At 53.4% G+C, this 16,619-nt stretch overlaps 1 protein-coding gene across 1 annotated transcript in view; it reads right to left on the reverse strand.

Annotated features, from left to right (window-relative positions):
* SLC24A4 (solute carrier family 24 member 4) overlaps window positions 1–16,619 on the reverse strand; it is a 169,762-nt gene that overhangs the window by 29,952 nt on the left and 123,191 nt on the right. Inside the window, exons 9-11 of the mRNA XM_077780939.1 lie at window positions 15,584–15,726; window positions 11,288–11,457; window positions 6,313–6,517 (exon numbers count right to left, since the gene is read on the reverse strand). Coding sequence (XP_077637065.1) covers window positions 6,313–6,517; window positions 11,288–11,457; window positions 15,584–15,726 — 518 coding nt within the window. The remainder of the gene's footprint in view (window positions 1–6,312; window positions 6,518–11,287; window positions 11,458–15,583; window positions 15,727–16,619) is intronic.

Below are 16,619 nucleotides of genomic sequence, written 5' to 3' on the forward strand. Positions count from 1 at the left end.
CCCATAGCCAGAAACTTAAAATGATCCGAATGACTAGCAACTGATAAACGTGGTAAATCCAGATAATGGATGATTCAGCCGTTCAAAAGAACACAGCGCTAGCGCATGCAGCAACATGGATAAACCCTGAAACCACACTAACTAGTAAAAGCAGCCAGTCACAGAAGGCCACAGACTACAGAATTCCATTCATAGAAATGCATTCCAAAGAGACAGAGGAGTGGCTGCCAGGAAATGTGGGAGACGGATGGGGCGCAATTGCTAATGGGGAAGGGGATTCTTGTGCGGGTGGCAAAGAGGTTCCAAAATTGATTGTAGTGATGGCAGCACAACCTTGTGAATATACTAAAAACCACTCAGTTGAAAGTGTGGATTTTATGGTACGTGAATGCTGTATCCATAAGGCTGTTCGAGGGAATGAAGAACACAGTTCATCACGAGGAGCACTGAGCAATGGACAGAACTGCTGAATCACTAGATTATACACCTGAAACTAACATTAACACTGTTAATTACACTGGAGATACGATTTAAAAAAGATAAAGTTGTTACGTTAAAAAGTACAAACGCTCCACCAGTGTTTGTTCTAACTGGGCAGTGAGCGGACACCTCGGCGCCCCGTGGTCAAGGACACACAGACGCTCCTTTGAGATCCTGACTCTAGCCGTGATCGTACAGTGGTTAGTGCTCTGCGTTATCAGATCCTGACTCTGACTCATGAGGCACCTTCTCTGGTGGCTCCTGACTCGGAGGCCAGAACACGAGGCTCTCCACCATACAGAGCCGTGTCTCAGGGGCCTGGAACAGACAGGAACCGTGCACGGAATTTCACGTGGAAACGAGCTCATGGCACCTGGGTTTCTCTACCTCTTTCACAAACGTGCGAGGGCCTCAGCAGCAAGATCGCGCCCACGGGTTTCTAGAGCTCCCTTTCTGCAGCACTCTCCCCCCCCCTCCCCCCACAGAGTTTAAGAAGACTAAACACACTGCTCTCCTCCCAGCCAGGACAGCTCATTCAAGTGCCACCTAGAAGTGAGAAAATAGGGTGGGTTGGGGAGCGTAAGCCCTAAAAGCATCCCGAAGTCTCCAGATTGCCTGTGCTGAGTTTCACTATATTGAAGGAAGAGGTGTAGCCGTGCCATCTAAGGCCTCATGGGAGGATGTTACATCCCCAAAAGGCCCATGATTCAGCTCGTTTCAACAGTTTACTCACCACAGGTTATTTGGCAATTTGCTGGATGGGCTACAGTGCTGCCCCCTGAGTGTGTCTGGGGTCAGAATGCCAGTGTGCAAATCCAGGCTCTGTCCCTTCCTCCTGGATGACATTGGTGGTTGCAACCTCTCTGTGCCTCAGTTTCTTCATATGGGAAACGGGGATGCTAGCACCCACCTTCCAGGACTCGATGGGTTAATACGTGTAAAGCACCCTGCCTGGCCCATGGTAAGTGCTTGGTAAGTTTTACCTCCTGTCACCACTCCAGCACCAACAAGGTCCTGGACTTCAGAAAAGTGCACCTGACAGACGCTGAACCGCCTCGTAGGTCCAGGATGCATATACATCTGAGGCCACTGGCTTGCTCTATGACAGCCCCGGGGCCCACGGTCTGGGACTCTGCTCCCCAGGGGACCCGCCTGTGAAGTGTCCACAGCTCAAGAGGCACAGGATGGAAGAGGGGCTCCCCATTTAATGGCTGTGTGACTCAGGAAGTCACGCAGCCTCTTGGGGCCTCAGCTTCCCTCTGCAAAATGGGCATAACGGTGATGCCTCCCTCTCAAGGAAGCTGGACACATAGTTCAAGGAGGTAGTATGGCACAGTGATCAGCAGGGGCTGCCAAGGCTGGAAGCCTGCTCTCTGCCTAGCAGCTGGGTGACTGTGAGCAAGTTGCTTAACTTCTCTGTGCCTCTCTTTCTGTCTCCTGTGAAATGGAGATAATCATCCCTATCTCATGTGTTGTGAGGATTAAATGAGAAAAAACAAACAAACCACCTAGTGCTCTTAGTACAGGACAGGAGACACAGAAGCCCCCTAAGGGCCCAGCTTCCTGACTTTTCACTCCATGCCTGACACCCGGCAAGTCCCCAGTGCTGTGAGGACAGCGGCAGGCGCGCTGGCCAGCATCCCGGTATACACGATGGGACTCCCTTCCCCTTTCGGGGGCAGATGAGAGGCATCCTGTTGGTCCACAGGGCTGTCGGGGCCTCAAAGACCACAAGCCAACCACAGACAGCCTGCATTTTGGGCTTTCCCGGCCAGGCTGGGACTCCGGGTCACCAGCTGGCAATTTCAGAGGAGTGTCCAGGCTGCAGGCCACAGTTTCCAGGGCAGAAAAAGCTGCTCTCTGCTTCCTCTTCCCCCAGCCAGCAGCTGGCCCGGGAAGCTCATTAACCAGCCTCCACAGCCCGGAGGAGGAAGAACAAGGCTACGTTTGAAGTCAATGTAAATCCAGAGTGGCTCAGAGCGTCCCCGGCTCGAACCCACCCAGGGACCCCTCACGCAGGCGGCAGAGCCTGGGGCCCCAGAGCCCACAACCGTCTTGTACGCAAACATCTACTGGAAAGGAATCTGGTCTTGTCTGCCAAGTGCCCAGAGCTGGGTACCTGGCACACAGCAGGTGCCCCCTGACCCTCAGCAGGACCGATGCTCCAGGCCTCCAGGGATCCTGGCACCTGGGACCTTTCTAGAACATGGCTTGTAGTCCAAACGGGGAAAGATGTGAAAAGCTGGATGGAACAGAAACCACGTGACTAAAGCACGTCATTCAAATTAATATTTTCTGAGCACCTACTATGTGTCAGCCAGGGCCCAGAGACCGAGACTCATCATCCTACTTACTACTTAGAGCAGCTCTTGAGCAGAAGCATCAGTGGCCCCCATGTTGCGGACAAGGGACAGATGTCTAGGGAGGTGAAGCAGCTTCCCCAGGGCCACCTGCTGGGTGAGTGCTAGAACCAGAACTTGAACCCAGGACTCCTGGACTCCAGGGCCTGCCTCCCAGGCTGCCCTTGACGACACAGAAGCTCTGTGAATGGAAGCACCGGGCCTCGATTCATTCCTGACACCGCAGCTAGGCTGCTTCCAAGCTGATTGGAGGAAGGCTTCTCCCCTCCTCCCATCCACACCCCTGCTACCCTTGCCGGCCCGTGACTCCTTTCTGGGCCCAGCTTAGGGGACCGCTAGCTCCCTCTGCCCCTCCAGTGCCCTCGGGGCCACCCCCCAGCCCCAGATCGCTGTGAAGCCACCAGCAGAGATGAACTGAAAACAAGGTGAGGGACAGTGGGTGGCCGAAGGGCCTGAGGCCAGACGTGTGGCCTTTCTCAGAAGCGCTGGGTCCTCCCCAAGTCCCAATAAACCTCTGCCCCGCACGGGCCTCGCTTCTCCTTGGCCGCTGTACACACCTGAATGGACAATAGCCACACAGCTCCCTTTCCACCCCCCACTCCTCAAAGGAGGCAGAGGCCAGGGTAAGAGGAGGAGCAGGAAGTACCTTGTGGTTTCCAAGGCAACACCTGAAACACACCCGTAGGGAAACAAAGGGAGAGAGAGCTCTCTCCAGGGACACAGGAAGCCCGGCCTGTTCCTGAGGGCAAGGACCGGCAAGCGCAGGCCGGAAGCTCCCTGCACTTGGCTCTGTTCTGAGCTGGGCCCTGGGGAATGTCCCGGAGCCTCTGGCTTGAGGAGGAAGGTGGACAGCAGCCAACAGGAAGCCCTGGGCCGCCAGGAAGCTCAGAGCTCCCCGCAGGAGGGCTCACAGGTGCACAGAGCCCGGGAGCTCCCTGTCCCCAGCCCCTTGCAAGAGAGCAGCATGTGAGACCCCCTGCCCCACCTCGCCCAGGGGGGTAACTTGCCCAGAGTCCTGCAGGGAGGGAGCTCGACCCCATTTCCCACAGCCACGTCTCTGAGAAGCGCCGGGTGCCAGTACGAAAACAAGGGAGGGACGCCAGGCCTCGGGGTCCACCCCACCCAATCCTGCCAAACTCCAGGTTTTGAGGAAACGGGGAGATGAGTGGTCCTGACATGTGGCTGCCTGAATGGCAGCTGTCAAGAAGGGCATGTCCGTTCTTTGGCTTCCTGCGGAGGCCTGGACGGGGGGGGAGGTCCCATGAAGTGGCCCATGAAAGGTGGCGATTGTGACCCCATCAGGCCCCACATCTGCAAAACGGGGCCTCTGCCACCCACCTCCTGGGACGGGAGAAGGCAAGTCATGGAATGGTAGCTCCTCCCCAGAGAGGCTGGCTGGACCTCGGCTGCCTCTCCCTCCGTGTGACCGCATCCCAGCCCCCACTGCATCCGGCCCCCAGCCCCTGAAGAACTGAAACCCCGGGGTGCCTGCAGCCCCGAGGCCCTGAGCTTGCCCTGTGTGGACGCGGGAGAGGAAGTGGGCCGGTAGCATTTCGGTGCAGGGCTGGGTGGGAGCAGCTGGGGTTTCGGACTCCAGGCCTATGTCTGGACCTCGTATGAACACAGAAGTGAAAAACGCTAAGGGGGCCAGGGCCCTGTCCTGCTTCATTAGACTCGGAGCAGGCTCTGCTCAGGGGGACACACTGCCCTCCCGGGATCCTGCCCCACAAGACTGTCTCTCCTCCAGTGTGTGTCCAAACAGGTAATTGGATACAGCCTCCCAGGATCTGGAGAAGACCACCCCTTCTTTCAGCACCCCCACAGCCAGCCCCAGGGACCAAGCTCCCACCCAAGCACAGTGTGACCTTCAGGCCACAAGACAGGCCACTTGAGCACGGCCCTTGCTCCCCCATGGCATCCAGCAGGTGCGCTGATGTGTCGGGGATGTGTAAGACACGCTCCCCTCAGCCTTCTGGTCAACAGAAGAGGACCTGGGGAGCTCTGAACCCTGGGATGGGCTCTTCTGTGACCTCAGTGACAGGAAGAAATCTCACTTTCCTGGTCTGCCCTTAATGTGAAAGAAGGCTGGGGAGGTACTGACCGAGAGCCACGATTTCTAGCCTGGCCAGGTCCCAGGAATTCCCCAGAGAAGGGTTGAAAATGCTGAGTCCCAGGTCCTGTCTCAGTCTTTGAAATGTCCGTGTTTTAGAACCAGACCCTGAATTTTGGGAAGAGCCCCTGGGCAGCTGTGATCAGCATAGCCTGGGGCCCTCATCTAATAACTCCGAGGCAGCCCTGTGACCCCAAATGGAGCCTCTACTTCCAAGATAAACGGAGGGCCACCTGGCTGGTTCAGTAGGTTAAGTGTCCAACTTCGGCTCAGGCCATGACCTCAGGGTTTGCGACTTTGAGCCCCACGTCAGGCTCGGTGCTGACAGCTCGGAGCCTGAAGCCTGCTTCAGATTCTGTCTCTCTCTCTCTGCCTCTTCCCTGTTCACACTGTCTCTCTCTCTCTCTCAGAAAAAAAAAAAAACAACAACAACCATGGTGGCAGAGTACTGTATGGATAGGCCCAAGTCATCTACCTGGGGGGCAGGAGTCTTCCTGGAAAATGGGGATAAAGGACTATGTAGCCTCTCTCTCCCCAGAGCCACCTCCCAGATTACGTGCTTTGTGAGCCTGATGTTAAGCAGAATTCTCAAAAAAAAAAAAACAAAAACAAAAACAAAAAACCCCAGAATTCTCTTCAGACAAACATCAAGTTCTGGATCAAGAAAAAAAAAAAAAAAGGAATTCTGTTGCCTTTCAGGATGGCCAGATGCCAAGATAAAAACTCCAAGATGGGGGTCTTTATCTCCTATTTAGCACTTGAAGAAAGTTGGTTAAAGTTGAAGGTACCCTGGGTGTGTTTGAGGTTCCTCTTGTATGTGAACTCACTGCACAGACACCTGCTAATCACCTACCATGTGTCATGCATGAGCAAAACAGACAAAGACCCCTGCCTTTTTTGGAGGGGACATTTAAACAGAGACCCGAAGAAGGTGAGGGAGCAAGCCCTCTGGACCGCTAGGGAAAGTGCTTTCCAGCGATGGGCAAGTGCAAAGGTCCTGAGGTAGGGCATACATAGTATATTCTAAGGTGAGCATGTCCACAAAAACAACGGGGTTGGTTGCTTTTTCTTACCGCAAAAGAGTGACCAGTCGCCCTCGGCACTGAAGTGCAGTCACTGGGGGTTACTGGTACCCCTCCCCGCCATGCCTCCAGCCGGCCTGCTCTGTGGCATGCAGGCTCCCCCACACCTGATTGCAGCTCTACCCCATCAATACTTAGGACATAATTATCAAGTGCCTCCAAAGAGTTCCGGGGACCTAATGTCGACCCTTCACACAGCCCCCCCACGGCTCCTCGTGGGTCCAAGCTTCCATCCTGAAGACCTCAGCTTAGCCTGAGGGCCCTGCACCCCAGGACTCACCAGGCATGGAGAAGGGGGACAGGAAGGCAGCCTCGATGGACTCGGGCTCTGGGGGTGGCGGCGGAGGTGGGGCTTGCTGTTCCTGTTCCCGCGAAGGGTCCTCGGGGTTTTCCACCGGAACATTCCCATTCTCGATATTTTCATGTCTCCCATTCTGAAGCGGCTTGCTGCTCGCACCATTTGCCGAGTTGATCAGTCTCTGCCGCTGTGTGGACGGGAGGCAAGTCAAAGGCCAAGACATGTTACGAAGTGGCACACTGTGGCTTTGCTCCTTACAAGCACACAGCCCTGACCGGCTTCTGGAACACACCCCTGAGGGTCAGTTTGCCTGACAAATGGCCCAAGAACCTTTGAGTCCATCTAAGTTTGCTCGTTTCCACTTGCGGGGATCATTCCAGCTCCTCCAGTGGGCATTTATAAGCCGCCTGAAGATAGAAGTCCCAGGAAGAGCCTGCATCATTGTTTTTAATTTTTAAAAAGTATATTGTGCAAAAAGCACACTTATAGGAAGCATATTAGCTCAATGGTGTCCTACATCAAGATGTAGAACATTTCCTGCCCCTCAGAAGACTCCCTCAGGCACTCCCTAGTTTATACGCCCTTTGGTAACCAAGGTAACCACTCTTCTTTTACAAACATCAGTTAGCTATTCTTGAACTTGAACTTCATATAAATGGATCTGAGTAACGTGTATTACACTATGCCTGGCGTCTTCCAGGCAACATCTGTGAAATTCACCCGTGGTGCTGCACGACTCAGCAGTTTGAGATTTTTCATGGCTGTAGAGTAAACCATAGCACGGATAACCCACAACGAACGCATCCTTCACCGAACGAAGGGCATTGGGCTGCTTCTCTTCTGTGGATATTAGGAAGAATGCTACCATGACCACCGGTATACTTTTTGGACATACACACTCATCTCCCTTGGGTATTTAGGAGTGGAATTTCTAGGTCATATAGATGCATGGTGAACCATTTCTCACTCGAATCAGCAATGGATTGGAATCTCCATTGCTTCCCATCCATCCTTGTTAACACTTGACACTGGCAGTCTTTTTATTTATTTAAGTTTATTATTTTGAGAAAGCGTGTGTGCGCAAGTTGGGGAGGGGAGAGAGAGGAAGAGAAAAGAGAATCCCAAGCAGGCTCTGCACTGCCAGCACAGAGCCCGATGGGAGGCTCGAACTCACGAACTGTGAGATCGTGACTGGAGCTGGAGTCGGACACTTAATCGACTGAGCCACCCAGGCACCCCTTCAGTCCTTTTAATTTGAACCATTCTAGTGGGTGAGTGGTGGTGTCTAATCATGGCTCTGTTTGCATTTCCCTGCTGACTAACGATGTTGAGTCATTACAGGATGGCACGACCAGTGGGATGGCCTCTGCTGTCCCAATCTTTTGCCATGACTACTGAGTGTGCCCTGAACCCACTCAGCCCCTTCCCTGTCCCATCTCATAGTGAATGGCAAGGTCGGCCCCCTTTCTACCCAAGCAGAGGCCTGGCTTCCTCACCAAATCTGTGGGCTTCTATAAGCCAGGGAAAGGCAGAAGTCACGTTTCAAGAAATCAATAGCTTTCTACTTTCCAAAGAATCTGTTCACCTTTGCACACTTCCCCTTCGTTCCGTTCTGACTACAAACACCAGTGGATCAGTCTGTGTGAGGCCTTGGGGGTACAGACTGTCACACAATGGACAAATATATACCTCTCCCAATTCGTCACCAGAAACGAAGGGTCAGTAAATGTGTCCCCAAGGCGCTATCCTCTGTGTGTCCAATGCCTATCCTCATGGTTACCGGAAGTAAAAACATCATTAAGATAGACGTATGTTATTTCTCTAAAAAAAGAGGAAGTGACCATTCATCTGCCTTCACGTTGGTTTTAGGCAGGAACTCCTAAATCATGAAGCCGAGGGTGGGGGTGAAGATTTTAAAATTCTTTTCTTACAAGTGTATCCACAATACTCAGCCTACTAAAAAGAGCAAAAAGATCTACGCCTGTGACTCAAGGCCACATGTGCAAGAACAGTGTTTTGCTGCCTGAGTAACAAACCCAAGTAGCATTAAAAGACCGGTCATCCCTATAGCTAAAAGCAAAAACCTTCCTATGTAAAGACAGAATTATAAAGAGGGAGGGAGGCACGACTTAATGGCAATATGAGTGGTAGCAATGCGAAGGGGTCATGATTCTAGCTTAAGAGGAACCAACAGAGAATTGTACCTGGAGAAATATCTAAAGCTACCTAAGGTTGTATTAAAAGAGGCATAGATTGTAACACAAAGGAGGTGATGGATCCACATGCTGAGAGAAACAAACTGGAAGATGGTGACTGGAATCCTTTACACCAGGGAGGTTCCAAGGATGTTCAGATTCAAGGAGAAAATCAGGGGGTTGTAACTACTGCCTGATGCTCAAGGGGCTGCCACATGGAAGAAGCCATTGAAAGCAACTCAAGCAGGCGCTAGGTATTATAGAAGGAATAAAGATACAGAAAGAAGGGGCAGAGGAGGTGGACTAACTGATCCCTAATGGTCTATGCAGTCCCATTTAAACAGTCTAGACTCAGATTTGGGTGGGAATTCCCATTCTGCCCTCATATTAGTTGTGTGGCTTCGGGCAAATTACTCTGCCTCTCTGATAAATTGGAAATAACATCTGCTTCGGAAGGTCATGAAGAGGCTTAATGCTGTAACACATGTAAAATATCCTGCACCTACCTGGCACTCAGCAGGTGCTCAGTAAACTACAGCTAGATGTACCCAGCTCAAAGAGACCACCACCCAGGTGTGAGAAGGGTTCACGAGGCAGGGGAAACTGAGGCTGGGTGAAATTCTGTGTCCCTCAGCAATTCACTGCAGTGGCTGTGGGTGAGGACAGTCAGGTGTAGCCTTGGAGCAAAGAAAAACCATACTGCTCACACATCTCCCCCCTCCCCCAAGCACCCTCCTCCCCCCCTTCCCTTGCCCAAAACCCCTCTCCACTGGTCTGCCCTCTCTGATGAACAAATGAGGGCATCCATCCCACAAGTACTAGAATCTACCACGGATTAATTTCAGCTTTGTGCACATTGCTAACATTTGGGAATTAAACTATCTGAACATTTGAATGAGACCAAGGGTCTGAAGAAACAACTTCAGCGAGAAACTGAGGCCTGGGAAGATTAAGCGAGTTAGTGGCTAGTGTGAGATTAAAACTCAATTTCCGGGGGCGCCTGGGTGGTTCAGTTGGCTCAGTGCCCAACTTCAGCTCAGGTCCTGATCTCGGGGTTCGTGAGTTCAAGCCGCATGTCAGACTCGCTGCTGCCAGTGCAGAGCCTGCTTCAGATCCGCTGTGCCCTCTCCCTGCCCCTCCCCCAATTGTACTGTCTCAAAAATAAACATTAAAAACAAAACAAAATGATTTCCTCCATTTCCTCTGCCAGCCTGGCGTCTCTGGCTCCCCAGTACTGCCTTCCAGGGCAGTCAATCCCAAGCCGGGGGAAAGCAGGGTTTTCCCAGCTCACCAAAACCCCCCTTATTTCCCTGGTGCATATCCCATGAAAAAGATACTATATACCCAAATCCTTCAGAGTGGCCCCAATCCCCACTCAATGGGTACGATTATCATGTTCATGAAAAATAACCGGAATTCAGTACAATTTCATTGATTCGTATTTTACTGATTTGGATCCAAAAAGGATTCAGAAGGATCCAACATTTGCAATGTTTCTTTATCGTTTTTAAGTTTATTTATTTAGTTTGAGCGAGAGAGCGCGAGCTGGGGAGGGGCATAGCGAGAGGGAGAGAGAATCCCACGCAGGCTCCATACTGTCAGCGCAGTGCCCGACACGGGGCTCGAACTCACAAACTGGGAGATCATCACCTGAGTTGAAAAGTCGGATGCTTAACGGACTGAGCCGCCCAGGCACCCCTGCAGTGCCTCTCTTTCTTAAAACACCTTCCAGATGGAGGGCATATAACGTATGAACCCAAAAGCGCTCAAAGTTACAGACCCTTTAAGCCCTGTGCAATGTCATCGCTGCACACGTCTGCTGTGATAACGACTGATTATTAGCTATCAAAGTTTCAAGCTCTCTGATAACCCCCTGGGTCTGAGGGTGAGGGCTCACAACTCTAATACCACGTGCACATATGTGGCAAAGACTGAACAAGCTGGTGAGGGATTAGAACCCGGCATCTTGGTACACTGTTTGTGTATTATGTAACATTACAACTTCCCCCCACCCCCATGAAAAAGAGGACACAAAATTTCAGCAGAACATAGGGTGCAGAGTGAAAAGGAAGTTTCCAGAGGTAACTGCCATCCACCCCTGTTCTTGGTTCTCTTCTAGAGTTGTACAGTATGTAGGGAACAGGTACCTGTTCATCTCTTTTTGTTCTAAGTAACACTTTTTTTTTTTTTAAATATTTTTTATTTATTTCTAGGAGAGAGAGAGAGACAGCGTGAGCAGGGGAGGGTCAGAGAGAGAGGGAGTCACAGACTGAAACAGGCTCCAGGCTCTGAACTGGCAGTCAGCACAGAGCCCGACGTGAGGCTCGAACCCACAAACTGCGAGATCATGACCTAAGCGAAAGTTGGACGCTTAACCGACTAAGCCACCCAGGTGCCCCCTAAGTTAACACTTTAAAGGAATAATCCATACTTCCGACTGGCCTTCCTCCAATTAGCTTTAGTTTTTTTACTTTACTTTTTACAATGTACTTTATTTAGGGCTCGACAAAATACTTGGTGGACATCTTGGGAATGGCATTCGATTTCTGCCTGTCTTAACCCACCTCTAAAAACAATCGTTTGCTGCCCACAGGTAATGTCTGCGCCTCCTTCCTTAAACAGGCGCAGCAGTAAAGGCCAGCCTGGCGAAGGACATCCTGGTGGCCTTAACGTCAGGAAACATCCTGACAAGCCAGGGCCGCCTCAAAGCCCCACACGTCATCCAAGGCCACTCACTCTCAATGCCCTTTATGCAAACTTACCTCGTTAATTATGATCCTACTGGCCATCCGTAGTCGGGTCCTGGGCCCAAACTTATTGGTGATCATTATGCGTAAGCCTGCGTCCGGGAAGCTGAACTTGGGAGGGCTGGAGCTCATGACCTCATCCACCATCACCACCGGGTTTTTGCTGTACTGTGGCTCCTCCTTCACTATATTGAGCACAACACCACAGTCAGTGCGAGATCTCCCCAAGGACAACACCCCAGCACTGAGCTCACGACTTCCCCTCACGCTGCAGAACTGGACTATGAGCCCCGCACCTGCCGGCAGCCTGACTTAGTCCCAGTGGATCGCCTCCCAGCTTGGACTATTAGCCGGGGCCCCGTGGTGCCTTGCTGTAGGACCACTCGCGAGCAGACCCTCCACATCTAACCCCTCTGCCAGGCGATGCCCCCTCTCTTTACGGCCCCTCTTGGCCAAGTGCAGGTCTTCCTGGTTCCGCATCGAAGCCTCCCTGGGAAGCCCATCTACAATTCAGACACGGCCCCTCCCACCCTGAGCCTGTGAGCGGATCTTTCTTACCCTCTGTTGACAGAGGCTCAGAGGAAACTTTAGAGACTGACAAGGGCCCTCTAGGATGAAAATGCTAGAAAGCACCACACGGCACTGGCTCCAAACTTCCCACAAGGCCACCTGCTGTTCAGACAGCCACCTCCACCCGGCAGAGAAGGCTACGTCTAACTCTGCTCTCCCCAAGGCCCGTAATGAGGGCATAGACACGGCTCACAGGCCCTGAACGAGGCAAGTGAGGCCCAAGAGGAGAGCCTACTTGCTGAGGGCTCACAGTGAACTGCCGGCCGCATCCAGTGTCTCCGATAAACAGACACTGTCCAGCAGGGAGGTGGCTCTGACCCTTCGCTTCCCCCTCATAAGGCTGAAGAATAAAATTTCTCCAGGCCTCCAGCCTCTTCCTCGCCACCTTCACATACATGCTCAGGGTTGGGGTCTAGGGGGATCTGACATCTAACTCCTGAGCCCTGGAGGGGCCAGGAATGGGACTACTCCGGAGCACAGCACACAGAAGCAGGTGGAGTTTTCCCCTATGCACTGGTCACCAGCTCCCCGTGAGGGTAGGGGAGGCAAGCGCAAACCCCTGCGAGAGTTAATGGCACAGACGTGCACAAATGCACACCAGACACACACACTCTCACCAAACAGGCAGCAAGGCTCAGCAGACAGGGGGCGTGTGGGTTAGAAACAGAGCCAGGGAGGACCATGCGTTTGCTGGAGACAGACACTAACCTCCAGTGAGGCGTGCGCTGATGTCAAGGTTGGCTGGTTGGTTTTTGTAATGCACGTGTTATCGTTTGGATGAAAGCAGATTACTTACAATTTAGAAGAGGAGAGTTAAGGAGACAAAGGCCAACAGAGATTGCCAGAAGGGATTAGCGTGCGGTGGATGCCGAGAGCCTGGGGCAGCATTCTTGATGGTGGCCAGGGGTTATTTGAAGGACGAGTTAGTAGAGGAGTTGCTGCTACAGGGATTTCAATGCTCAGGACCCCCGGCTTTGAGGATGGCCCCTCTCCCAGCCGATTTCCCTGGCTCTGTGCAACTCTGAGGTGCGGGAGCCTCCGGCCCACCACCCCTCACTGCTGCAGGAAAGCTGGAATCCCTCCCTCCTGGGGAGACTGCAGGCTCCAGGCTCCATCCAGGTCCAGTCTAGGACCAGCGCTGACACAGGCATCCCTTGGGGGCGGGGGGCAGACACTGGGTTCAGAAGGGGGGAGCCTAAGGAGTTTTAGAACAACCCAAACATCTGGGGGCGCCTGGGTGGCTCAGTCGGCTAAGCATCTGACTTGGGTTCAGGTCATGATCTCACGGTTCGTGGGTTCGAGCCCCGCGTGGGGCTCTGTGCTGACGGCTCAGAGCCTGGAGCCTGTTTCGGATTCTGTGTCTCCCTCTCTCTCTGCCTCTCCCCTGCTTGTGCTGTCTCTCAGAAATAAATAAAAATATTAAAGAAAAAAAAAAGAAACCCAAACATCTGAACAATGAAGCTGGAAAATGTTATCCTCCCCCCGCCCCCTGCAAAAAAGAGAGAGCTGGTCTGAGATGATCTGGTGAACTGAACCATATGACCTTTAAGAACATTTAAGCATACAAAGGCATTTTGCAAGAACGGTAGTAGCAAGGTCAGAAACGTGTCAAAGAGGTTGCGCTAAAAATGTTGATTTGATACGGGAAGCGCTGAAACCAGTAACAGGAAAGCCAGAGCTGTGCGCACGCGCCTGGGTTCTGGACAAACCACCGGCCAGCAATCTTGGACTTCCTTGGATGGGTGGGTACGGGGGACCTGCCTGCAGGCTGAGGACCAGGGAGGGGGGTGCTCTCTGCATCGCATCGGGAAGATTCACAGCAGCCCCCCGAGAAAAGGCTGAGTCCCGAAGCCCCTTTCTCAGCCCCTGCAGGGTCCTGGGGGCTTCTTCCTCCTGCCTCAGTCTATTTGAGGGGGCGGTGCCCTATGGCGACTGGCACACAGGGTCCTCCAGCAGCCACATCTCTGGGATCCCCTCTCTCCAATTCCAGGCCAGCACCTGGACCTTTTTCTCCTGGGCCTTTATCTAAACGCCTACTCCCTGATCAGAGTTGGAGGGAGGCCTATCTGCATCCTTTCCCTGTGTTGGGGGTGGGGAGGGCTTTCCTGGGTCTAATCTCCCAGGTTTCTAGAAATTATCCTGGACTTAGATATTTGGGGGGAAATAGAAGAGGTCCTACTGGCCTGGGTACAAAAGGAATGGAGACAGAGCTAGGAAAGATCTCCAGGAAAGGCCCCAGGAGGGCGGCGGGAAGTGGCTAAGGCACCACCTATACTGCCTGTGAGGACTGTTCCCCGCAGGACACTGGGGAGGGGCGCCCTCCACCCCCCACACGGGTGGTAGGTAGCTTTCGGGCCGGCACCTGAAGGACTGGGCTGCTTCCACCACCTGGAATCTCTTCTTTGCCACGAAGGTGCAGAGGGCCCCAGGGCACTAATCCCTGCACACAGGACCGGGCAGAAATCAGCCTCTGACCTGAGACACTGTGGGTGGTGGTGGCGGATCCGTAACAGGGACCTCAGAGCCACTGGATCTGCGGAGCTGAAACGCAAGCTGGCGCCACATCGGTCCCTCCGCCCTGAGAAGGCTGTCCTGGAAATGGGCTCTGCCCTTGGTAGGCTGCTGGGCACTTATGCAACAGGACACCCAGGCACAGCCCCCGGCTCCATGGGACTCCTTTCTCTGACCGTGGGGGTGGGGGCAGGGGGTACTCTGGTACCTTCTCCCCAGGGGGTTACTTTAGAGAGAGGGCAAGGAGCCCTGCCCTGATCCACCCGGGAATGAAGACGAGCAAGGGGCTGAGGAGTACAGATTTCAGCCCCCATACGTCCCAGACTCCAAGGAGGAGTTAAAGTCACCTGAAAGAGGATGCGACCTTGCCCAGGGGCACAGGAGAAAGACCCTCAGGTGGCCAGTCCCCCTGTCACTCTGGTTAACAAGGAACTCGCTACGCCAGCCTCCTCTGCTTTCCCAGCTCCTCCTCAGGAGACCCCTTCGGACCCTCGCACTCGCTCGCTCGCGCATTGAGAACGGAGGTGCTCTGGTCCTGCTGAGCCGGCCCCACAGAGGGACTCACTTAGTACTGGGTGGGATGAAGATGCGGTTTCCAAAGCGGGAGCCGGCTGGGCCTAGAGGATGGGGGGAGCTTAGCAGGGACAGCAGGGGCTGGCTCCCGAGGCCCGGAACCCCGGACGACGGGGCCCAGGAGAAGCCCAGGAGGCCAGGCAGCAGCGCCCCTGGGGCGGGGCTCCCAGACAGGGCATCCCGGCTCTGCTCTGTGGCTGCCCTCCGTGGCCGCCCTCTGCGGCCTCGCTGGTCCTCTAGGCGACGAGCCAGAGGTCCCCCCGGAGCAGAGTCCTCCCCCTGCAATCACAGGGAGGCCTGAGTCTGCTCTGTCATCCCAAGTCATCAGTCTCCTGCCAGGCCTTTCTCAGGAGTCAGTGACAACGAAATTGGCTGCATTTCACAAAAGCCCCGCAGGCCTGGAGACTCCCTCCAGAGGCTCGGAACGCCCCCAGGGTGTGACAGTTGACTTTGTCCATCCTTCTCCCTTCTGTGCAAATACCAATCTGAGCCACACCTCACTGAGGGCCCTGGGATCCAAAGTAAGAGAGTGACAATTTAGAGGGAGGCTGTGCGTGTACGTGTGCGTGTGTGTGCGCGCGCGTGTGTGTGCAGGAAGGAGCGTGGACGAGGGGTTTTGGTGACACCTTTCGGCCACTCCTGTCTGCTCAGCCTTACCTTGCCCCAGCAACGGCATGGAGGGGTCATCAGAGCTACTATCACAGTAATCATTACCATCCCCCAGCTCACTGTTGACCGTGTTGCCATTTGCAATGGTCTTTTGTTTGATGGTGAAAAAGGCCTGCATCTTCACGTTGTACCTGTAAGTTAAGGCAGGAGGTCAGAGCCGTGGGAGACACCTGGCAGGCTGAGCGGGGCTCCTGCCGCCCCCCTGCACGTCGGCTGGCCCTGGGAGTGTCCCAGGGAGGAGCTGAGGGCTATCATCTGAGCTGATGGTCCCAACAGGACCCCTAGAACAACGTGTGGTCAGAGGGCTTGCTCCACGGAGCTGTTAGTGGCCTTGTGGGGGCATAAGGAACCTGGAGTCCCAAGAACATGACTGATGCCCCCTTACACATGTCTGAAGCCTGTCCTAGTAAATGAAGTTCAGATCAGCCTCAAGGACAGGCTCCAAGGAGGTGTCACCAGGCCTGTCCTCCCTCCCAAAGCCTTGGGTCCCGCTCCTGTGGGCTGCCCGGAGGGCTGTCCCTGAATCAGTCACAGCTGGACCCAGAGAAGACACCAGGCCCAGAGGAGACACCGGCCCCATCTCAGACCCCAGGCTTCCCTGCCGCACTGAAAGGCGCTCGCCGAGTCGCCGAGGGGCTCAGGTGAGCACAAGCCTCCTGCACTTGACACTTTATCACCCATTTTCACAACACATTAGAAACGCTTGATATAAATGTGGGGATCCGTAGTGTCGTAAAGCTCAGTGTTGTTTTAATTATTTCTGGAGGTGTGAACAGGAAGATAAAACCCAAAGGTGATGATTCAGCTCATGGGTAGTTTTTCCTTTTTTTTTTTTTAATGTGGAAAAATGTAGGCAATATCAAATTTGCTTTTTAAACTATTTTTCGTTGTTAAGCGTACAATTCTCTGGCATTCAGTACATTCGCAAAGTTGGGTAACCATCATATCACCATTATTTACTCCCCAAACGGTTTCAGCATCTCAAGCAATTCTGTGTCCGTTGATCAATTAATCAGTGATCACC

The sequence above is a fragment of the Crocuta crocuta genome, unplaced genomic scaffold (assembly GCF_008692635.1).
Source record: "Crocuta crocuta isolate KB4526 unplaced genomic scaffold, BGI_CrCroc_1.0 scaffold299, whole genome shotgun sequence".
In the NCBI taxonomy this organism is placed as follows: domain Eukaryota; kingdom Metazoa; phylum Chordata; class Mammalia; order Carnivora; family Hyaenidae; genus Crocuta; species Crocuta crocuta.